At 42.2% G+C, this 25308-nt stretch overlaps 1 protein-coding gene across 4 annotated transcripts in view; it reads right to left on the bottom strand.

Moving 5' to 3' along the window:
- CACNA1S (calcium voltage-gated channel subunit alpha1 S) overlaps nucleotides 1–25308 on the bottom strand; it is a 1015758-nt gene that overhangs the window by 541957 nt on the left and 448493 nt on the right. For all 4 annotated transcript variants that reach the window (XM_044287793.1, XM_044287791.1, XM_044287794.1 and 1 more), the window contains exons 18-21: nucleotides 14482–14614; nucleotides 14138–14267; nucleotides 10493–10552; nucleotides 10293–10399 (exon numbers count right to left, since the gene is read on the bottom strand). In XM_044287793.1, the coding sequence (XP_044143728.1) occupies nucleotides 10293–10399; nucleotides 10493–10552; nucleotides 14138–14267; nucleotides 14482–14614 (430 nt within the window). The remainder of the gene's footprint in view (nucleotides 1–10292; nucleotides 10400–10492; nucleotides 10553–14137; nucleotides 14268–14481; nucleotides 14615–25308) is intronic.

Below are 25308 nucleotides of genomic sequence, written 5' to 3'. Positions count from 1 at the left end.
GTTTGAAAGTCTACACCACCGGGATGCAACAAGGGGTCGGATAATCGGAGACTGCCTTTTTGATTTCCCCTTTCAACTGTATTGCAAGTTGTATACAGTTTGTTTCCCTAAAATGCTCTTATGCTAGGGCCTCTTGTCAGTTGTGTTCTAGGCCTTGTGGCCAGTGTGCGACAGGTCACCCTGATTGACAAGACGGCTTGGTAACCTCACCCCTAGTTGTGGCGTAAACATCTTGTTAGGTATTCTCTACCTTATTGTCTAGTTTTTAGATATAGGGCTTTCCTTTTGATTTAGGTTAGGTTTGGTTAGTTTTCCTCACAGAACACCTCTTTTGCCCACCATCCTTTTCCTCAGGGCGCTCACTCGATAACCGATGACCACTCATACTCTCAGACAGGTCTCCATACCTGCTATTGGAAGACAGTCCCCGATTAACGTTACACATTACCCACCTCAGTTCCGAGGTTTTTTTTTTATACACTTTGTGTGTCACTCCTAGTTTGTGGTCTACGTCCTTTCCCCTTCTTTTTCTTGGTTGCGTCTCGTCCTCCTTCTCCCTTTTCATTTATTCCTCTGTGGCCCTTGTGGTTGCTCTGTCACTAGTGATCCTCTGTGGTTTTTTGTTTGTCCTGTTTTTCCACTTCTTGTGTTTCCATACCCCAACACCTGTCCCTGACCCACCCCAGCGTCGCACATCTGTGATTTGTCACGGAGTCAAAAATGAATCAGCAGGCTGAAATTAAACTTGTCTCGCTGAATGTTAGGGGATTTAACATCCCTGACAAAAGAGCAAAGATACTTGTGGGGTTGCAAAAGGATAAGGCGCAGATCTTGCTTCTCCAAGAAACACATTTTAAGACGCAGCACATACCAAACTTTAGGTCCAAGACATATACTACCTGGTTTCATAGTACGAATCCAGAAGCTAAAGCTAAAGGTGTTTCAATCGCTTTGCATAAAAGTCTACCCTGCTCTGTTATAGATTCCAGATCCTGCAGCAAGGGACGTTACGTCTTTGTCAAGCTGGCCATCCATGGGAGAGTGTACACTGTAGGTAAGATATATCTTCCAAACTCTGGACAAGGTAAATAATTTGCAGCTATCATGTCGAAACTTGAGCCTTTCATGGATGGTATTGTACTACTGGGGGGCGACTTTCACCACCTCAGCCCCCTTAGCTTAAACACCCTTAATGACCAGGCCACTTTTTACACTTCTGCACTACACTACTTTATTTATCACCGTTTATTGCTCGGTCATGCAACTTACCACCCAAATAAAATTTACCTCCTTTTCTTCTCACTAATAGAGCTTTCATTTGGTGGTATTTCATTGCTGCTGACATTTTTACTTTTTTTGTTATTAATCGAAATTTAACGATTTGTTTGCAAAAAAATGAATTTTTCACTTTCAGTTGTAATTTTTTTTTTTAAAAACGACATCCATATATAAATTTTTCTCTAAATTTATTGTTATACATGTCTTTGATAAAAAATTATGTTTAGGTAAAAAAAAATGGCTTTGGTAAAAGTTATAGCGTTTGCAAACTATGGTACAAAAATGTGAATTTCCGCTTTTTGAAGCAGCTCTGACTTTCTGAGCACCTGTCATGTTTCCTGAGGTTCTACAATGGCCAGACAGTAAAAACGCCCCACAAATGACCCCATTTCGGAAAGTAGACACCCTAAGGTATTCACTGATGGGCATAGTGAGTTCATAGAACTTTTTATTTTTTGTCACAAGTTAGCGGAAAATGATGATTTATTGATTTATTTATTTTTTCTTACAAAGTCTCATATTCCACTAACTTGTGACAAAAAATTTAAACTTCCATGAACTCACTATGCACATCACGAAATACCTTGGGGTGTCTACTTTGCAAAATGGGGTCACTTGTGGGGTAGTTATACTGCCCTAGCATTTTAGGGGCCCAAATGCGTGCGGAGTAGTTTGAAATCAAAATCTGTAAAAAATGACCGGTGAAATCCGAAAGGTGCTCTTTGGAATGTGGGCCCCTTTGCCCACCTAGGCTGCAAAAAAGTGTCACATATCTGGTATCGCCATACTCAGGAGAAGTTGGGCAATGTGTTTTGGGGTGTCATTTTACATATACCCATGCTGGGTGAGAGAAATATCTTGGCAAAAGACAACTTTTCCCATTTTTTTTAATACAAAGTTGGCATTCGACCAAGATATTTCTCTCACCCAGCATGGGTATATGTAAAATGACACCCCATAACACATTTCCCAACTTCTCCTGAGTACGGCGATACCACATGTGTGACACTTTTGCAGCCTAGGTAAGCAAAGGGGCCCAAATTCCTTTTATGATGGCATTTTTAGACATTTGGATCCCAGACTTCTTCTCACGTTTTCGGGCCCCTAAAATGCCAGGGCAGTATAAATACCCCACATGTGACCCCATTTTGGAAAGAAGACACCCCAAGGTATTTAATGAGGGGCATGGCGAGTTCGTAGAATTTTTTTGGCACAAGTTAGCGGAAATTGTTTTTTTTTTGTATTTTCTCACAAAGTCTCCCTTTCCGCTAACTTGGGAAGAAAATTTCAATCTTTCATGGACTCAATATGCCCCTCACGAATACCTTGGGGTGTCTTCTTTCCGAAATGGGGTCACATGTGGGGTATTTATACTGCCCTGGCATTTTAGGGGCCCTAAAGCGTGAGAAGAAGTCTGGAATATAAATGTCTAAAAAATTTTACGCATTTGGATTCCGTGAGGGGTATGGTGAGTTCATGTGAGATTTTATTTTTTGACACAAGTTAGTGGAATATGAGACTTTGTAAGAAAAAAAAAAAAAAAAAAACAATTTCCACTAACTTTGGCCAAAAAAATGTCTGTCTGAATGGAGTCTTACAGGGGGGTGATCAATGACAGGGGGGTGATCAGGGAGTCTATATGGGGTGATCACCCCCTTGTCATTGATCGCCCCCCTGTAAGACTCCATTCAGACGTCCGTATGTGTTTTGCGGATCCGATCCATGTATCTGTGGATCTGTAAAAAACATACGGACGTCTGAATGGAGCCTTACAGGGGGGTGATAAATGACAGGGGGGTGATCAGGGAGTCTATATGGGGTGATCACCCCCTTGTCATTGATCACCCCCCTGTAAGGCTCCATTCAGACGTCCGTATGTGTTTTGCGGATCCGATCCATGTATCCGTGGATCCGTAAAAAACATATGGACGTCTGAATGGAGCCTTACAGGGGGGTGATCAATGACAGGGGGGTGATCAGGGAGTCTATATGGAGTGATCACTCCCCCTGTCATTGATCACCCCCCTGTAAGGCTCCATTCAGACGTCCGTATGTGTTTTGCGGATCAGATCCATGTATCCGTGGATCCTTAAAAATCATACGGACGTCTGAATGGAGCCTTACAGGGGGTTGATCAATGACAGGGGGGTGATCAGGGAGTCTATATAGGGTGATCAGGGGTGATCAGGGGTTGATAAGGGGTTAATAAGTGACAGGGGGGGGTGTAGTGTAGTGGTGTTTGGTGCTACTTATTACTGAGCTGCCTGTGTCCTCTGGTGGTCGATCCAAGCAAAAGGGATCACCAGAGGACCAGGTAGCAGGTATATTAGACGCTGAAAACAGCGTCTAATATACCTGTTAGGCGTTAAAAAAATCGCATCTCCAGCCTGCCAGTGAACGATCGCCGCTTGCAGGCTGGAGATCCACTCGCTTACCTTCCGATCCTGTGAACGTGCGCGCCTGATGATGCATATATGCGTGACTGTGCGCAGAGTTGCCGCCTCCGGAACGCGATCCTGCGTTAGGTGGTCCGGAGGCGGTTAACCTGCCCCTTAACCCGTCACTAGACACTTCACTTGGGAGATCTCTTGTTCCTAACTCAACTCTTTCTAGGGTTCGCTCTGTCTTGCGTAATGATAGGCTGGTGGATGTGTGGAGGATATTAAATCCGACAAGTCGGGATTACACTTGCTACTTCCCGGCCCATAACACTTATAGCAGGATCGACTTGTTTGCTGTCTCTCATTATGCACTGACTTACCACCCGAGGGCAACTATTGGTTTGGCTGTATGGTCGGATCATGCTCCTGTTTCACTTAATCTAGCTCTACCCGACTTAGTGGCCAAAGAGTGGACGTGGCGGCTTAATGCACATTTACTGAAGGATATGGTATGTAGGCAAGCAATAGAGAAGACCATTACGGACTTTCTTGATACTCATGCTAATGATCCCACGGCCCCTCCTCTGCAGTGGGAGGCACTTAAATGCATGTTGCGGGGGTTGTTTATTCAACACGGCTCGAGATTGAAAAAGAAGAGGGAGGCACGTATTAGGAGCTTGTCTGAGGAATTACTCCACTTAGAATCCCTACACAAGGGATCTCTTACCCCTGCTTTGTTAACAGAGTTGACTTCGGTGAGGAATAAGCTAAAGGAGGAGATTAGCAAGAAATATGCTTATGCCAGGGAACGTTATCAGGGCTTCTTATTTGAAAAAGCCAATAAGTGCGGGTCGGCTCTAGCCAAACTCCTACATCCTAGATTGACACAATCCTATATCCCAGAGATTAAAGACTCAAGTGGTAAGACCTTGCATCACCCTCTTCATATTGCTGAAGCATTTAGATTGTATTATGAATCATTGTACAACATAAAAGGCCAATTCGTGGACATGCCGTCTCCTGAATTAGACAGCCGTATTTCATCCTATTTAGACGAGGCGGCCCTGCCCACAATTTCGTCAAATCAACAGTCTGACTTGGATCAAACCTTCTCTGAATCTGAAGTAAGATCAGTAGTCAAGTCTCTTAAAGGACATAAGAGCCCAGGACCAGATGGGTTTACTGGCTTTTTCTATAAGAAATTCCTTGATTTGCTTAGCCCCTTGCTAACAAAAGTTTTTAATATTATCTCTCCTACCTGTCCTTTTCCCAAGCAATCCTTAGAGGCCCACATTGTTGTTATAACTAAGCCTAATAAGGACATCACGGTTTGTGGCAACTATAGGCCGATATCATTAATAAACTGTGACATTAAAATCTACTCAAAGATTCTGGCAAATAGGTTGCGGCTGATCTTGCCGCAAAGTATTAGCCTAGATCAGGTTGGGTTTGTCCCGGGCAGAGAAGCCAGAGACAATGCCATCCGCACTATCACGTTGATCCACCATGCACAGGAATTTGCCTGATGTCTGTAGCTGCCGAGAAGGCATTTGACAGGGTTCACTGGCGATTTATGTTAGCTTCCTTACAGCATCTTGGATTAGGGAACAGATTTATAGAATATGTATCAGCTTTATATACCCGCCCCACAGCTAGGGTTAGAATTAATGGTATCCTGGCACCATCTTTCGAGATCCATAATGGGACACGTCAGGGGTGCCCGTTATCTCCTCTCCTATATGTGCTTCAAATGGAACACCTAGCACAGGCCATCCGCCTCAATCCGGATATAAGGGGTATCAACATCAAGAATAAACAGCATAAATTGGCGTTATATGCTGACGACTTGCTCCTCTACGTGTCGGCCCCACACATCTCAATTCCATCTCAACTCTGTGAGTTTGATAGATTTGGACACCTGAGCAATTTTAAGGTGAACCTCTCAAAGACAGAGTTATTAAATATATCTTTGGTCTCTGCAGACGTAACCACCCTTTGAGATCATTTCTCCTTTAATTGGAAAGAGCAAAGTCTGGTGTACTTGGGCGTCCAGATCCCTGCGCAGCTACATTTGCTCTTCCCAATTAACTACTTGCCACTGCAGAGGAGGACACTGAAGGATATGCAGAAGTACTCCCTTAAAAAGTTATCTTGGTTTGGTCGTATGGCCGCCTTTAAGATGGATATCCTGCCGAGGTTTCTCTACCTCTTCCAAACTGTCCCAGTGCATGTGCCTAGGTTGTACTTCCGTGACTTACAAAAAGGGCTGAACAAGTTTATATGGCAGGCAAGCAAACCCAGACTGCAGAGACAGGTCCTGACTAAGCAGAAATCCTTAGGAGGTTTTGGCCTCCCAGATATGTCCATCTATCATAGTGCATCTGTGCTCACCAGACTGAAGGACTGGCTACATAAAGACTCTTAGAAATTGTGGGTTGGCTTGGAACAATCATTATCTCCTCTGTCTCTTCAGGCGTTGCCCTGTATTGCTATAGATAAAAGACCATCCTCTGATAGGTGGCCATATTTGGTGAGGCATGCCCTGGCTATCTGGGACTATTTCGTATCCACGTCACAGGTATCTGCTAGACCTGGTCCTATGACTCCGTTGCATAGCAACCCGGAATTTTGACCGGGCCTAATCCCTTCCTCATTCCTCAATAAAATTGCTCGGAATGGTTTCCTGCGGGTTAAAGACATGGTTACCTCTGGTCAATTATCTCTATAGGGACACTTCGACAGACTGTAGCTTTCACACAGGTTTCATGGCTGGGATATGCTCAAGTAAGGTCATTTTTGGGACTCGCGTTTTCAGGCAAAGCGATAGACCAGTTGACAGACTTTGACAAACTTTACCTAGCTCCCGCGGACGGTTGAGGTACAATATCAGCCCTGTATCAGGTCTTGTTACAGCTCCAAAACGCAGAAAGAGCCCCATTTTTTGAAAAATGAGAGAGAAATCTGCAAATTACCTTTTCATTTGGTGGGATTGCCCGTTGATAAAGCCTTTCTGGGAGAAGGTTTTAAAGATATATACCAGTTACTCTAGTCAGTCTATACCTACTACACCTCAAATCACTCTACTATCTCTCCTTCCGGGATCCATTTCACAAATTAAAAAAGGAGCCCTACGTCTCTTCTTTTCTGCGGCGTGTATGGTAATTCCAAGACATCGGAAAACCAATTCCCCCCCCCCCCCCACTCTGGTAGAATGGGCCAAGGAATTGAAGCACATTTTAAGGATGGAAGAATTGATAGCAGATAGTCAAGAAAGGGGTGGGATATTTCAGAACAGATATACCTCTCTGACTTTATTCTTGGATTCTCAGGGATTTAACAATTTATTGTGATCCTAGGCTTATTCTTATATGGTTTCCTGCAAGTGCACCTCGATAACACTTATACCCCCCTCCCTCCCTTATCCTCTTTCCTTCTGTGTCCTATATGTTTTGCTCGAACTAGGAATTTCCTTGATGTAACTTTATGCCAGGTGCTTTTGCTCATGAGCCCAAAATTCCCTGTTATTCTTGGGATGATTCGAGTCCTTTAGTTCTATTACACTGTACACTTTAATATGGCTGTATTATGTGGGTCCTGCGCGACCTATTGTTGGGCTGCGCCTGTACTATGTGTTTTGATATCTTTTGCTGTAATATGTCACTTGAAAAAAAAAAAACTAAAAAGTAAATAAAATCTGATTACACATAAAACGTCATTTTTAAATTGGTCTTTTATCATCTGATTGCGATACTAACTTTTCGGTTTTCATTAACTGTAAGCCATAATCATTAACATTAAAAGAAATAGACACTTAAAATGTATCACTCTGTATGTAATTAATCAATATAATATATGAGCTTCACTTTTTGAAATTAATTACTGAAATAAATTAAAGTCTCAATGATATTGTAATTTATTGAGACGCACCTGTACATATTACCAAGAAACCCAGCTGCAATCTTTGAACAGACATTCTAAAATGTCCATTCAGAAATAAGTCCCGACCCCCCCAGGACATTTATGGGGGGTCAGGAACTGGTTAACAGAAATCACTAGTACACACAGTTTTTGTCTTAAACATAAATCTAAATACTTCCTACATTACAAGATTTGAAATCAATATAATAAAAGCTTTACTCCATTCATATTACTATGGGCGGTCTAGCCATAGACACTACAGGGAAATTTCCTGGTGGGCTGATCCCCTGAAAGCCGCCCTAATAAATAAAGTCTCATTCACATGTCATGTGTTTCACGGACGTGTGCTGTTTGTGTTCTCCACAGACAGCACACCTCCTCATTCAGTGTTTTAGCAGGGTCCGTGGGTCGGTGTTTTTAGCATGGATGCATGCTCTATTTTGTCCATGTTCATGGATCCATCACGTCCATTATAGTCTATGGTTCCGTGAAAACCACAGATGCAACACGGATGCCATCCATGTAGCATCCGAGTTTCACGGATCATTAGGAAGAGATGCTTTGAAAATTATTTTTCAGCTGTTCAGTGTCAGTGAAACATGGATTCACCACAGACAGCAAAAAACAGGCACATGGACCCAGCACGGATCCTTTACGGACAGCTTCATGGATGCATCACTGACCACTTGCTCATGAATTTGAGCACAGACGTGAGAATGAGGCTTAAATGTTAAGTTTAACCACTTCCCGAGCAGGCGATTTACCCTCCCTCCTGACCAAACCTAATTTAAAATATGACGTGTCACTTTATCTGGTAATAACTTTGGAACGCATTTATTTATCTCAGCATTTTCTTATGTAAGTGGCAAATTTGAACAGATATGTTTTACATTTATTTTTAAAACAAATCCTACATTTTCTAAATTTTTATTTCTCTGCTTTTAAAATAGATAGGGATACCTCACAAAATTATTAATTAACATTGTCTTTTTATGTCATTTTTTAGGCTCTTAGAGGACTTAGAATTTTATAAACAATTTTTCAAATTTTCACAAGAATTTTCCATACATTTTTCAGTACTGAATTTATTTTAAGTGGGCTTAAACAATACAAACTACTAATAAATGACACCATTTTAGAAACAACATTCCGCAAATTATCCAAAGCTGATTTTAGAGACTATGTTAAACCTTTTAGTCCTCACCAGCTGTATATATAATAATCTGAGAATCTAGCTAGGAGCATCAGGTACATATGCAAATTGCTGGTATTTTATTTTTATTTTACCTTTTTAATATAAAAAAATGCATAAATAATCTTGATGTTATGCAATATGACTGCTCCAGAAGACCTGTGTTAAATTGCTGTTATCACTGAAAGCTGGAAATTCTACAGACATGCCATAAATCTTCTTTCTGGCAAAGTCTTTTAACTGGTACAAACAATGCATGCAGTTAGAATAACAAAATGCACATACTTTATAGAATTACTGTGATTTCAAAGGGTTCTCAAATTTGATGTAAGCAACGGTTGCAAAGTTTGGTGACGATATGAAATAGTCACAGTTTAAAATTGTACAGGAAAACAGCCTAGCTAGTAGATAGATGTGGTTATAGGGAATTCCATCAGGAAAATGGACAGAATAATTTTGTCGCCAAGATTGCAGCAACCAAACTGTTAGTATGAAGCGGAGGGAGTGGATAAATAACTTGTAAGTGTTCATCATCAGCTGTTGTGTTCCATGCGGGAACCAGTGACAACATACATGGTAGTCGGAGGACCATGAAAATCATGTTATTCCTTATGCACAAAATCTGATTAATGGGCTCTGGCAGCTAGGACCCCACCAATCATGAGAAATGAGGTGCTGTGCACCTGTATGCCTCTACAGGAGTACAATCAATAAAGAATAAATAGAGAAGAGAAGATCCTTGACCTGCCGCACCATTCATTTTATTTATACTGGCGGATAAGATGCTGTTGTTGTGATCGGTGAGAGTCCCTGCAGTCAGAACCCCGCTGATCAGATGCTTATACTCTAACCTGTGAATTGACCAGTGTTTCCCAACCAGTGTGCCTCCAGCTGTTGCAAAACTACAACTCCCAGCATGCCCACACAGCCAAAGGCTGTCCAGGCATGCTGGGAGTTGTAGTTTTGCAACATCTGGAGTCACACAGGTTGGGAAACACTGGAATAGACGATAAACTGAAGAAGGGAGGGACTACCAAGGTTTTATCTCCTTGAATACTGTCTCTGTCATGCACACCACAGACAGGTAACTGCTGTGCTGGGGAGAGAATTCTAGCAGGGATAGCAGCTTATTAAATCAGACAAGAGGAGGGTGGACAAGGCAATACAGTAAAGTGGTAGAAGGGTTAGAGAGGGTAGAACTAATGAGAGGATTAGGGCACAGAAAAAAGGTAATTGTGTTACTAACAAACATAAAAAAAAATATGTGCCCACAGAATTTAAAGAAATCACATTCCGGAAACTCAATGTGAAAAATGGACAACTTAACGAATTGCATTCCTTAGGCGCGACAGCTGTCGTGTGACCAAGATGGCTGTGTGGCCGAACCCTTAGGCCAACTGCACATATATGTATCAGTTGTGCCCAGTCAGTCATTTTATGCTGGAACCCGGACATAACAGATATATGTAATGCACTTTATTGAAAAACAATTGTTAAACAAACCACCAAAAATTATTACTGACTGTATCCAGCTTGAAATCAGAGAAACTCCAACAACCAAGAGATCGAGAATGTTAAAATAGTTTCTACAGAATGAACCTTTATGCAGGAAAGCCCCATATACAGTCATCTATAATATGAAAGAAAAGAATATGAAATTAGGGGTAAAAACATTTTAAAAATGAACATAAGTTCAGTGGGATCCATTTTGTCTTATGCTTACCTTAAGGACAATTTCAGTTGTAAAAATGGCAGTAAAAACAGCATCAAAATAAGAGAGAATCTGAAATTGATATAAAGTTAATGAAAATTAGATCACTATATTAGGGGAAACGTGTGTCCATCTTTGATGTATAGTAGGTATAGTACCACTTTAATGCAGAATAATCCCTAACCCCTGGTACTATTGTTTGCATGTGTAATTGCTGTCTGCATGCAAGCTTTATGGATGTGTAGCTGTAATTTTGGATGTAAGGTAAACCAAAAGGAGAAAAAACTGGAACTGCTTATAGCTTTTGCTTTTGGGCGCTGCTCAGCTAGATATATCACGCAGATGGTGAATTAAAAAAGTATTTATTTGTCTACGTGTTTCGAGGGAATTGGACCCTCTTCTTCAGGACAATCAATGATACAATACAAGACAGTTTGAATTTATTTCTACACTTGTTTTTGGCGCCTTACCTCGATTGTAGGGGGCGTGGCTATGGGCGGAGTTAATATAAATAAACATGAGTTAGAATAATCAATACTCTGTCAATCTTGGTAAAAACAGAATTAGGCACACTTCACTTTTTTTAAACGCTTTGAAAAAAAGTTTAATTGTGTCCCAGGAGGAATGTCTAAAAAACAAGAAAAACAAGACCGTCTTAATTTTATCACCCAGTACAGCATGTCAAATGGGCATATTAAGAATATTCTAGCCAAACACTGGCATATATTACTCCAAGATCCATAGCTCTCAAAACACCTAGCGCACAAACCAATTATTACATATAGACGAGCCCCTACGATAAAAAGCATCTTGGCCCCTAGCAAATCTAGACAACATAATGAACCACAAAACAAATCTAGTAAAATTGCGGCACAGAATGCAGGCAGCTACAAATGCCGGTCCAAGCGATGCCTATGCTGTAAAACAATTACCCATAATCAAGCCACATTCATGTCAAACCGTAATAAAACATCCTTCTCCATAAAACAATACATGACGTGCCAGTCTTCCTACGTTATATATCTAATTGAGTGTAGTTGCGGCCTGCAGTATGTGGGGCGCACGACACAGGAGCTACACTGTCGATTGAATCAACATAGACATAATATACAACGCTTATATCAGAAACACAGTTTGTCAAGACACTGTGCGACAACCACAGAAAAACAAAAACACCCAATAAAAATCACTCCCATAGAACATATACCTGAAAACCCATTTAATCGGTTTGACATCTTACAGAAACGGGAGGTTTTCTGGATATACCAACTTGATACGCTAACACCCCATGGTCTCAATGAACTGAGTGAAACAGTACTCTAATTAAATAGCATATGCCACTGCCTATGCCTTATATTTTATATATTATATATACTTTTTATGCAATTACTTTTATCTATATTTTATTTCCCTGTTATTTTCCTTTTATTGTGTGTATTTTATATATTATTATTTTTTCTACATAACGTCCGATTGTCAAGATATCCTTCTGGCTCCCCTTCTTTACCAAAAATCGTGTGTCTTATGCACACTATTGTTTCTGCCATACAGTTTTTTGTTTAATGTCACACTCACTCCAAACGCACTGATACTCCAAAGCGGTTGTGAGCACAGCATTATTCCCCTCACTTCCCCCCCCCTCTTTCTCTTCCCTGATTATTCCCTCATTGCCATATAGCACTCATCAAGCATCCTTTGGGCCCGCCCCACTAGCTTACATGTCAGGAGGTGAGATGGTCTTCCCCACCACTCCGGACAGCTCAGCGCTCCTTAGCGCTCCATCAACTGTTATACAGGACCGAACGGCATCCCCTTGGGCCCTCCCCAGTGACTACCGGACGTCTGTGTGAAGTGTGCCTAATTCTGTTTTTACCAAGATTGACAGAGTATTGATTATTCTAACTCATGTTTATTTATAGTAACTCCGCCCATAGCCACGCTCCCTACAATCGAGGTAAGGCGCCAAAAACAAGTGTATAATAAATTCAATCTGTCTTGTATTGTATCATTGATTGTCCTGAAGAAGAGGGTCCAATTCCCTCGAAACGCGTAGACAAATAAATACTTTTTAAATTCACCATCTGCGTGATATATCTAGCTGAGCAGCGCCCAAAAGCAAAAGCTATAAGCAGTTCCAGTTTTTTCTCCTTTTGGTTTACCTCACTTTGCTTCCGCATTTAATCCCTAAATGCGCCCTGGAACCAAGGCTGCAGCAAGGCACCCCCCGGTCGCTGGTCCATCTACCAGCCAGGCTCGTCAAAGGTGTTGTGACTCCTCACAGCACACTCTGGCAAGCGCATTATTTTGGCATCATTTTAATTATTTTATACTGTACTACACATTTGGCGCTGCCTTCTCTCTTCTCCCCTCCCCTCTATAATTTTGGATGTGCTAGTCTAAACTTTCTTGTAGTATATTAGGGGAAATTTATCAATTGGTGCAAAGGAACACTGGTTTAGTTGCCCATAGCAATCAGATTCCTCCTTTTATGTATGAATGAGTTATAGCATTTGTGGTTTCATAGATCTTATAGAAAAAATATTGAGATACATTTAATAGATGTTGCAGTACAGTCTGTTATTTAGCAAAAAAGTGCTTGATTTTTACCTCATGATTTGCTCATAAGGGTGCCAACACATGATGCAGTCATGATGCAGTTAGGGAATAAATGTGGCAAACAATCGTTGGGAGGGAAGCGTACCCTCCTGGCAATTGCCTTATCGCTAGCAGAGGAGACCACTACTATTGGGGAGGAGCGATCACTATGATATCGCTCGTCCCTAGGCCTAAAAATTATTTTTTTTTAACATGTCAAAAGTGTAATACTGTCACCGATTGCCCTATCAACAAGCAAAACGATAAATCTCTCGATCATCTGGCAATCGGCGGCAGTATTTCACTGCAAGATGATCGCTAACAAGCATTCATACGAACGCTTGTTAGCGATTATCTGCCCAAAAATCATCAGGTTAATACAGGCTTTAGTAACTAGTGTGAAAACTGCAGGTTTTATGGGGTTTTTTTATATAGAGATTGACATAGAAAATTAAAAATAACATATGTTAAATATGTAATGCAACAAACTCCAGCGTAAATTGTAATTAGATTATTATTTTATTGTTTTCTGGTTACTGCGGCTATGCTGTGTAACGTTTCGGCCCACTGGCCTTCTTCAGACTAATGCCACTAGGGTAAGGGTAAGATTAAGCGCAATATAATATGTGGGTATACCGCTGTGGTAATGATCAGCGCTCATCACCACAGCGGTATACCCGAATATTATATCGTGCTTTATCTTACCCTTCTCTCCACTAGCGGCATTAGTCTGAAGGCCAGTGGGCCAAAACGTTACACAGCATAGCCTCAGTAAACGGAAAACAATAAAATAATAATCTAATTACAATTTACGCTGGAGTTTGATGCATTACTTACAATTGGGGTGGGAATCCTACTCTAAGCGAGAACCACAGGGTGCAACAAGGTTCAAATTGGATATGTTAAATATGTTAAATATTAAAAATGTTAAACATAAAAATGACATTTAAACAATAGGCAATATTCTGGTGAACCATTTCCTTTAAACAAATTAAAATTACAGTAGCACCATACGACAAATGTATTCTTTTTTTTATTATATAGTTAATACAGTTTTATTACCACATTACGGAAAGAGTCTGTTCTAATAGGATCTTCAGCTGCCAAAGAAATACTGCTTAGTAAAATGAAGAGCAGGATGAAATTGGTGAACGTTGTAGCGTTGATTATACGATGACACAGAACTCGGATTCTGTTAATAACATAGGAAAAAAAAGAAAAATTGCAGATTGCCAGAAAACATTTTGAAAGCAAAATCTAAAAACAAGAAATTTACAACTGAAGAAATAAAGCTCAATATGGTGAAAAAATAAACAGTTGTCACAATTCAGGCAAGATATTTGATTCTTAAATCATACATTTTTCATTACCAAACCAAATAGTTAATTTGCAAGTAAATGACATACTTGTTTGTTGGACTAAAAAGAAAGAATGAGCTGGCTTCTGGCATAGGCACAGCTTTCTCTTTTAACTGTAGTTCAGCCAAAGGGCGAGGACGAGGACTCAGGGGAATATCAGGCTCTTCTTCTTCATCATCACCTAAAACACAAGCAATCATGTATGTGAATTAGGGCTCATGCGTACAATTGTGGTTTTTGTCCGCATCCGATCTGCATTTTTTGCGTGTTGGATGTGGATCCATTCACTTCAATAGGGCTGCAAAAGATACGGACAGCACTCCGCATGCTGTCCACATCCGTATGTCTGTTCAGCGGCACCATGAACAAAATAGAACATGTCCTATTCTTGTCCATATTACGGAATTCACATGGCCACTATCCATGTTTTGCAGATGTGCAATTTAACGAAAAGAATGGAATAGGAAAATGAGGAGAAAAGACATAAAATGGTCAGAAATACAACAAAACTTGGGCGAAAATGTCCTTTGAGTAATAGGTATGGTGTGGTTTAGTCAATAACATTAAAGCAGATCTATCAGCTTCATATACTTCCCCATATAAAGGCAGTTATATTAAAGCTATTGCACCATTTGGCTACTAAGAGGAGGGCAGTATTTACAGTTTATGCTGCCCTAGGCACCAAGCCTGAATATGCCCCATTTAAAGGACCATTTATGCTCAACAACCATTACCATGTTCATACCTGAGCAATCATAATGTCAATTGATCAGTGTTAGCAAGGGATTATGTCACTATGGTGCACACACGCAACAGGACAGGTCTATTGATATATAGTGATGGCCCGAACTATTCGCTGGCGAACAGTTCCCGGCGAACATAGCTTGTTTGCGTTTGCCGCGATGGGCGAACATATGCGATGTTCGGTCCACCCCCTATACATCATCATTCAGTAAACTTTGAGCCTGTACCTCACAGTCAGCATACACATTCCAGCCAATCAGCAGCAGACCCTCCCTCCCAGACCCTCCCACCTCCTGGACAGCATCCATTGTAGATTCATTCGGAAGCTGCATTCACAGTGAGAGGAGGGACAGTGCTGCTGCTGCTGATCTAATAGGGAAAGTGTTAGCTAGGGCATTGTTCTGTGTCCACAGACTCATCTGATGTAAGGACAGCGTCCTAATAGCACCCCAAAAAGCCCTTGTCAGGGCTGGTACATCAGTGTGCTTTTTTTTTTATTTATTTTTATGTACAGGTCATTCTCAAAAAATTAGCATATTGTGATAAAGTTCATTATTTTCTGTAATGTACTGATAAACATTAGACTTTCATATATTTTAGATTCATTACACACCAACTGAAGTAGTTCAAGCCTTTTATTGTTTTAATATTGATGATTTTGGCATACAGCTCATGAAAACCCAAAATTCCTATCTAAAAAAATTAGCATATCATGAAAAGGTTCTCTAAACGAGCTATTAACCTAATCATCTGAATCAACTAATTAACTCTAAACACCTGCAAAAGATTCCTGAGGCTTTTAAAAACTCCCAGCCTGGTTCATTACTCAAAACCGCAATCATGGGTAAGACTGCCGACCTGACTGCTGTCCAGAAGGCCATCATTGACACCCTCAAGCAAGAGGGTAAGACACAGAAAGAAATTTCTGAATGAATAGGCTGTTCCCAGAGTGCTGTATATATATATAATCTATATTGCAGTTGCCTGGCTGCCCGTGTGTGAGAGGCTGCAGGCTCAGTCACAGACAGTACTTTGTGCACACCACTCATACAGGGTGTCACAGACAATACCTTGCAGATAAAAAAAAATCAATTTAATATTTTTCTGTGATATAATACCAGTTGCAAGCCAGTGTGTGTCTGGCCCCAGACTGTACTGTGGCCACTGGATAGGCCTCCACTCATACCGTTACAGGGTGTGAGTCACAAATACCTTGCAGATAAAAAAAAATTATATTTAAAATGTTTCTGTGATATAATCACATTTGCAAGCCCATGTGTGTCAGGCCCATACATACTGTATACTGGCTAGTGACTAGGCCTCCACTCATACCGTTACAGGGTGTCACTCACTCAAATACCTTGCAAATAAAAAAAATTATATTTAATATTTTTCAGTGATATAATCACTCATATCGGGTGTCACAGTAAATTGCACGGCGCAGACGCAGTGACCATAGCGTGGATTCAAACTAAGGGGAGGGAGCAAGAGTTTTTTTTAACCATCTCCCCGTTCGAGAAATCAATTCAATTCACCTTTTGGGGACGCTTGGTGTTGTATGTGGCTGGGTGGAGGAAGAAACCTTCAATTACATTAACAGGACATGGCTAGCTTGGTATCCAACCTTGTGCAAATGGGAAGTTTGCAGTTGGGCAAATGGGGAGTTTGCGGTTGTTTGCGGTGCATTAAAAGGGGAGTTTGGTCTGTCAATGTCTGTGAAGCGGGCGTAACCCTTACACTACCTGATCGATACAACATCATACCTGATCGCATACACACACTAGATGTTTTAAACCACGTTGTTCAAAAAAATTTAGGATTGTTAGGAGATTTATGCCCTTTATGGATTAAAATCCAACTCTGTGTCAACTATGTAATTTTCCATGGGAGTTTGGGCATGCCACGGTCCAGGTGTTAGTCCCCTTGAAACAACTTTTCCATCACTACTGTGGCTAGAAAGAGTCCCTGTGGGTTTTAAAATTCGCCTGCCTATTGAAGTCAATGGCGGTTCGCCCGGTTCGCCCGTTCGCGAACATTTGCAGAAATTTGCGTTCGCTGCTCGCGAACGCAAAATTTTATGTTTGCGACATCTCTATTGATATATACAGCAGCATTGGGTGGCTTGAAGACCTATCGTCTGCAGCATGCATAATTCCATTAGCATCTCTAAGCTACATGGAAAATTTGGCCTTTTTTTTTATTCCATTAGCACCTCTGTGAAACTGGCAAGCAGTACAGTTGGCCTTTTATCTGCAGGCAATTTTATTTGTCCACTCCCCAAATCTACAACATCCTGTGTTTAATAAATGTGTTTCATTATTGACAGCGCAGTCCAGTGCACACCTTGTCTAATGTATGCAGTCCTGGAACAGCTGTTTGAGGGTACATAACTTTGTTTAAAATGTGAGCAAATTGGTGAGCATGTGGGCGGGCGTACGCAGGTGACACACGCTCCTTTCTCCGGGTGCCGAAATCCTGGCCCGTTGTGAGATCGTACCCGAGTGAAGCTGCTCTGGCCGCAGCTATACCCTCCCCCTCCCCCCTCTTGCCTGCCGCCTAGACATGCTACACTGCTGCTACTGCTCAGGCGTTCTCATTGCGCGGACCTGCCGCTCGGCTCGCACTCAGCTGGCCGCCCCACTCCTTTGAGGACACAGAAGGACACAACAAGTGGAGCCGATTACAGGGGTGAGAAGTGACGGGAGAGGCGAGCTGATTCGGCAGTGTGGGAAGCTTTTACCCCCCCAACCTCCCCTGCTTTGAGGATGAGGTGAGATGTATCGTGCCCTTTTCTTTTCCTCTGGAAACCTGTGTGTAACAAGCTGAGACATCGGTGGTGAAAGGGCGCAGGCTGAGGGGTGTTGGACAGGGGGCCATGAGAACTGGTCGTCTACCCATTGACATGGGTAGAAGCCTGCGCAAAGGTCGTAGGAGGATAGAGAAGGAATAAGGCTACTAGCCCTAGAATAGGACAACACAATGGTCTAAGTTGGAGGGCTAATATCAGATTGATCCACTTACAGTTCATGAATCTAGGGGTTGGGGGAGGAGAGCAAAATTGTCTCACTTTGAAAAGGGGCTGGCAGCGTGTGGCCTATTGTATTGTTTAATACCAATGAGCAAGAAGGCTGGTATCGGAAAACTGAGGTTGGACTGGCTAGTTGAAAGGAAGATCCACTATCCCTTCAACAACTGCATAAAAAGCACCGCATTTTGACTTCATATATCCCTAAACGGGAAGAATTGAGTTTATGAATGAGGTAGGCGGAGAATAGGGGAAAAGGGGGTCGGAGGAAAGTGGGGGAAGTCTAAAGATGGCTAGGCAGGGGGCGGGCAAAAAGGCTAAGGGCCAAGTGGAGTTAAATACTTTAATTTCCACTATGATAAAAAAAATAAACTGAAAGAACCAAGCAATTACTTTTAACTAAGATGCGTGCACAAAGCAGCCCCTCCAAAAAAAAAAAAAAAAAAAAAAAAAAAAAGAGGAGGAGGAGTTTCTTTGTCAAGAGGGTGAATCCATCTAAGAGGAAAATTCCAGTTTGAGGGTGTCCGAGGTAAGCTTCCAGGTGAGCTACTAAAAAAGACGAGCAGGTTCTTAGCTTGCTGGATATATTCCAAAAAATAAAAAAATGTAGATTGGCAATACAGGACCTCTCTCGCCAGACTGGTCGGACTCCTCAGAGTGGACGTTCAAAAGTATAAAGAAAGGCTGATAGAAATAGAGAAAAGAACGTCTGACTCTGAGGACCTCCTGCAGACAATTACTGAAGAAAAGGATTCCTTGAATGAGGAAAACAGGGAATTTAAAAATAGAATACTGGATTCAGAAAATAGGTCCAGGAGGTTTAATCTGAGATTCCTGGGAATCCTAGAGGGGGTTGAGGGGCAAGACCCCTCCGCATTTATACAAACTTGGTTGTTGGAACAGCTGAGCCAGGACATCTCGGATTATAAAAACTTTGTGGAACAAGCCTATAGACTCCCGTCCAAAAAACCTCCACCCGGAACGAGACCAAGACCTATAATTCTTAATCATTATCAGTTAGGGATAAGGATGAGATAATGCGTAGGTCAAGGAGGAGAGGGAAACTGGAATATTTAGGCGCGACTCTAATGCTATTTCCTGATTATGCAAAAGAAACGGTAAAGGAAAGAAGTTGGTTTATAGATGTGAAAAAAACCTTACGTTTAAATAATGTCAAATATTCATTGATGTTTCCAACTAAATTGAGAGTTGAATGGGAAATTAAAAATTGGTTCTTTGATACAGTGGAAGCGGCAGGAGCATGAGCTACAGAAATAATAAGGAGTTGAGGGGTACTGGGCTGGGGGTTGGCTGGGAGGGGGAAATGCTAAGATAGAGAACCAGGATTGGAGTATCCTGGCTCATTCAGAAGGAGGGGGGTTGGGGTGGGAATTCCGATGTGCCGCTTGGTCTGGGGTTTTTTTTTTGTTTGTTTTTTGGTGTTTGCTCCTCTTCTATCTTCTTCTCTCTCTCCCCTTCCCCCACGGGGGCTTTCCAAATACACTGTGGAGATGGTCAGATATATAAATAGGCTTCTATGAGACTCATCTCTTGGAATATCAGGGGCTTGAGTAGGGGTGTTAAGAGAGTTGCAGTTTTTGATGCAACACATAGATTTTTTCCTGCGATAGTTTGTTTACAAGAGACACATCTGACAGGGGAAACGATAAATGGATTTTTTAGATTGTGGATACAGCACTCCTTTCACTCAGTTTACTCATCATATGGTAAAGGGGTGAGTGTATTAATACACCGGGATGTGGATATTAAAATAGAGGAAACAGCTATAGATGGGGAGGGTCGATACGTTCTGATCAACTGTTTTTTGGAAGGAAGACCATGGGTAATTGCAAATGTTTATATACCGCTACCTTTTAAGTTAGAGGTCTTATTAAAAATTCATAGTTTTGTACTTAAGGTAGGGGATAAACCACTTCTAGTTACGGGTGACTTTAATAACGTTATGGATAGTAAAATAGATAGATGTAGAGTTGGGAATGCTCAAATTTTTTGCACGGGATCGAAATTAAAAAATATTACAGAGGAATTGGGTTGGATAGATATTTGGAGGGTAATGCACCCGAAATGAAAAAAAAATATTCATGCTTTTCAAAGACTCATAGGAGTCTATCACGAATTGACTTCGTTTTCACTAATAATAAAGGTTTGTCTGATATCAAAAAGGTTAAATATGGACAGAGTGGGATTTCAGATCATAACCCATATATTATAAATATAAAAAATAAAATAAAAAAGAAGAGGGATGCACATAAATATTGGGTGGATAAATATAATGGGCATACCCCGACAAGATTTTGAGATAACAGAGTTTTTTGATTGGAATTAAGGTTCAGCAGCAACCAATATAGTATGGGAGGCCGCAAAGGCACAGCAGTATATAAAAAAAGGGGTAAGGAAAAAATAATGGACCTGGAACAAATGGGCGGGAAGATATGAAAATAAGTACATTGGAAACCTTACAGATAAAAACTATACCTGGGCGCCGCTCCGTTCTCCCGGTATAGGCTCCGGTATCTTCAGTTTTTCTGCTCAACTGGGAGGAGTCTGCTCTTGTTCTCCTGGGCGTCTCCTTTTCTCAGGCTGGAGTGCTGGCTAATCGCAGCGCTCAGCTCATAGCCTGAGAGGTTTTCTTCTCCCAGGTTATGAACTAAGTGCTGCGATTGGCCAGAAGGAGGCACCCAGGAGAAGGAGACGCCCAGGGAGAAGGAGACGCCCTGGGAGAACAAGAGCAGGCTCCTCCCAGTTGAGCCAAAAATCTGAAGATACCGGAGCCTATACCGGGAGAACGGAGTGGAGCCCAGGGATAATAGTAGGTGTATGGAGATCCCTGGGCGCCGCTCTCCATGTCAGCATACTTAGTTTAGATTTTTTTTATTGTAATGAAAGGTCCTCTTTAAAGAATATTTTCAACATATGTATAGTAGTAAGATAAATAAGAACTTGACACAAATACAACATTTCTTGGAGGATATTACTATCTCTAGGCTAACAAAAGAGCAAACTGAAAAATTGGAGGCCCCCCTAAATGGTCTGGAAGTGGATAAAATACTGTCTAGTATCACAAAAAATAAGGCCCCAGGAATAGACGGCATCCCGTTTGAAGTCTATGTTCAATATAAAGAAATATTAACCCCCAAATACTGACAATGTGGGAGGATTCGAGGAAGGCAGAGAAGCTACCAGCCCTAATTACACTGATTCTAAAACCGGGGAAAGACCCAGCCCTTCCGGACTCGTATTGTCCCATTTCACAAATTAATACCGATAACAAAATTCTGGCCAGGATTTTGGCAGCAGGACTTAGAAGTGTGGTCTCGGGACTTGTTCATGAGGATCAGAAGGGATTCATGTCAGGCAAAACCAATAATGTTATGCGTTACTTTGTGAACACCCAGCTTGAACTCACGAACTGCGGCGAATGACTAATTGTTACCATAGATGCCTCAAAGGCATTTGATACTGTAGAATGGCCCCTTTCTGATTATAATATGAAGAAAATGGGTTTCGGTGATAATTTTATATCATGGCTAAGGCTACTTTCACACTTGCGGATCCGTCCAGACTTTTACATTGAAAGTCAATGGTGGACGGATCAGTTTGAAGATTGAGCCATAGTGTGTCATCTTCAAACGGATCCGTCCCCATTGACTTACATTGTAAGTCTGGACGGATCCGCACGCCTCTCACAAGCGGCCCTGAACGCTTCCGTCCAGCCCTAATGCATTCTGAGTGGAGGCGGATCCGCTCAGAATGCATCAGTCTGGCAGCGTTTGGCCTCCGCTCAGCAGGCGGACACCTGAACGCTGCTTGCAGCGCTCGGGTGTCCGCCTGGCCGTGCAGAGGCAAACGGATCCGTCCAGACTTACAATGTAAGTCAATGGGGACGGATCCGTTTAAATATGACACACTATGGCTCAATTTTCAAACGGATCCGTCCCCCATTGACTTTCAATGTAAAGTCTGGACGGATCCGTCTGAGGCTACTTTCACACTTAGAATTTTTTTTACTATATAATGCAGACGGATCCGTTCTAACGGATCCACCGTCTGCATTATATGAGCGGATCCGTCTCAGATGAATCCGCTCTGAACGCAAGAGTGAAAGTAGCCTTAATCGGCCTGTGTCCCGATTGATCCTCTGAACCAGGAGCATTGGAAATTAAGAAGAGCAATGAACCCGTTAAATATCTGGGCATTCAAATAACCCCAAATCCTAAGGAATATGTCCAGCTGAACGTGATTCCCAAAATACAAGAAATTAGGAAGAAAATAGACGTTTGGAAAAGATTATATGTCTCGATGGCAGTTCAGATCTCCTTAGTGAAAATGTGCCTACTACCTTCCCTGAACTATATTCTGTGGAATTCAGCAGCAATAATCCCTAAAAAAAATATTTTAAATAATAGCTAGTCTTCTAATGGACTTGATATGGTGGGGGAAAAAAAACACACAAATATTGTGTATCCATGAGAGGGAGGGGGGACTATCAGTTCCAGACTTGGAACTTTATTTTATTTCCAACCATATTAAAAACATGATAACGTGGGGGGGCGGAGCTTGCGCCTGATGAAGATGGCCGCATAGCTCTGTGCTCTGTGAAGAGATTCGTCCCTAACACCAGCTATAACTAGCACACAGAAGCAGAGATGGTAAAAATCGGGAACCCCAAGCACAGCGACACTGCTGCTCCCTCCAAGACACAGAATGCTGGAGGAGATATGGAGAAATTCCTAAAGAAAGCCGCCGCAACGGTAGCCGCCAGAGAGCCCAAGATGGCGCCGACCCCTCAGGCTAAAGCACCGAAGCGAGCTCCTGCACTGTCAGAAGGGGAGAGTGATTCAGACGAAGCGCAAGCTAGCTCTGACCTTCCGGTCACAAGAAAATACCTTGACCGTGCCCTCAGCAGAATCATGGAGCCGATCCTTGCTGAAATATCTGCATGCAGGAACGAGGTGAGGCATATTGCAGACCGCGTGGAGAGCTTGGAGCTGCACCAAGCAGAGATACTGAACCACCAGTCCGCGGTGTCAGACTCATTTCGCCGCTGCGCATTATATTTAAACGATCTCCACTGTTCATTAGAAGATCAAGAAAATAGGGGGCGCCGAAACAACCTGAGATTCCGAGGAGTGCCAGAGACAGTCTCCCCAGGGGATATCCCAGCCTCCATCATGGAAATATGCGGGTCACTTCTGGGCCCTAACTTTTCACAAGAGATAATCATAGAACGGGCGCATAGAGCCCTTAGACCCAAGCCTAAGCCGGCCGAACCACCCAGGGACATAATATGTAGGTTCCTGAATTTTCAAGTGAAAACTGCCATCCTAGAAGCCGCGCGCAACCATTCGGATTTCATGTATGAAGATTCCAAGATCGATATATACCAGGACTTAGCCCCTTCAACTCTGAATAAGCGAAGATCCCTTAAACCTTTAACGGACTGGTTACGCTCCAAAAAAGTGCTATACAGATGGTCCTATCCTTTCGGCTTATCCTTCTCGTACGCAGGCAAGAGAGTGAACATTTCTTCATTTACAGACCTTACGTCTGCTTTTGAGATCCTGAATGTGCCACCTATGCAGATTGAAAACTGGGAGCTCTTCCAAGATCTCAGCACCCTGCCAGATGTACCCAAGGTGGCTCCTTTCGAAGTACTCCGCACACCAAAGTCATCTCGCTCCAAGAAGAGGGGTTTCCAACTCACGCCGAGAAGTCTCTCACAAGAACATTAGAAAGGTTCAATATGGCAGCTCCAGACTAAGCTGATAATGTGGTTATCTTCTTGTACTGCTGCTTAGAGTTTCTAGATCCACTGTTTGCATGACTTATGATAGCCATTTCATATGTCTATATTTGTTTCCCCCAACCTCCTGCTCTGTTATTGGCCCTTACCCGGGCGTTATACGATCTCTTAAACGGTCTACTGACCAATAACCCCCTCATGACTATGACATATTATAATATGTCAATGTTCATTCCCTTTGTTTGTTTAACATGTTATGTTTTTTCCTTTCTACTCACCCTTAACTCAAGGTACCCGCCTATTGTTTTGAACTGGATTGTCTCCTGCACTTGCGCTGCCCCACTGGGGTTGGAGGACCTTTGCGGACCGGGTGCACATCCTGGGGGGAAGTCACAACAGCTACAAGGTAAACCCACACATCCCATAAATAATGGCTGACATACTAGTGGCCTCTTACAATGTCAAAGGCTTTCACTCTCCTTCCAAACGGAGCCAAATCTTTGCCATTCTAAGAAAAGCCGGGGCTGGTGTGATTTTTCTCCAGGAGACACATTTCCGCTTCAACCATTACCCGGACATGCGGTTCTCTCACTTCTCCAATTGGTACCATTGTGGGAGCGACTCCTCGGCCTCCAGTGGGGTCAGCATAGGGCTTCAGAGGAGAATCCCCTTCAAATTCACCGGCCAGATCTTAGACCCAGCGGGTAGATACGTTTTACTCAAAGGCACCATAGGTCCACAAACGTACACTTTTATTAATCTGTACGCTCCTAACTCCAATCAAGCCCGTTGGTTTTCCGAAATCTTTCCCATTATAGTCTCCTTTAAAGAGGGTATAGTAATTGCTGGGGGTGACTTCAATGTCGCTCTGTATCCGCAATTAGATGTTTCCTCCCATAAATCGTCTCATTCCAGGAAATTCCTAAAACACATTAGAAATACCCTTTGGGATCTACATTTGGTAGATGTGTGGCGCTCTCTCCACCCGAGCACACTAGACTTCACGTTCTACTCCCCAGTGCATAAAACTTACCACAGACTAGACTACCTTTTCATCTCCAAGGAACACATACACCTGTGCAGAGAAGCTAGCATTGGTGCCATACATGTGTCAGATCACTCCCCAATATATGTTTCAGTTCTGGCCCCTAATGAAACGCCCTCGTGCTTTAACTGGCGCCTGAACGAAACCCTGCTGGGTTTTCAGGACTCGGTCGACCGGATTTCTAAGCACATCATGGATTATTTCTCCCTTAATAAAAGCCCTGATATCACGGCCAACACCCTCTGGGATGCTCATAAACCTGTTGTAAGAGGACAATTCATTAGCATCGGCACACAC

This window comes from Bufo gargarizans, chromosome 3 (genome assembly GCF_014858855.1).
Source record: "Bufo gargarizans isolate SCDJY-AF-19 chromosome 3, ASM1485885v1, whole genome shotgun sequence".
Classification (NCBI taxonomy): Eukaryota; Metazoa; Chordata; class Amphibia; order Anura; family Bufonidae; genus Bufo; species Bufo gargarizans.
Note: the sequence above shows the minus strand (reverse complement) of the source record. Positions and strands in the feature narration are given on the sequence as shown.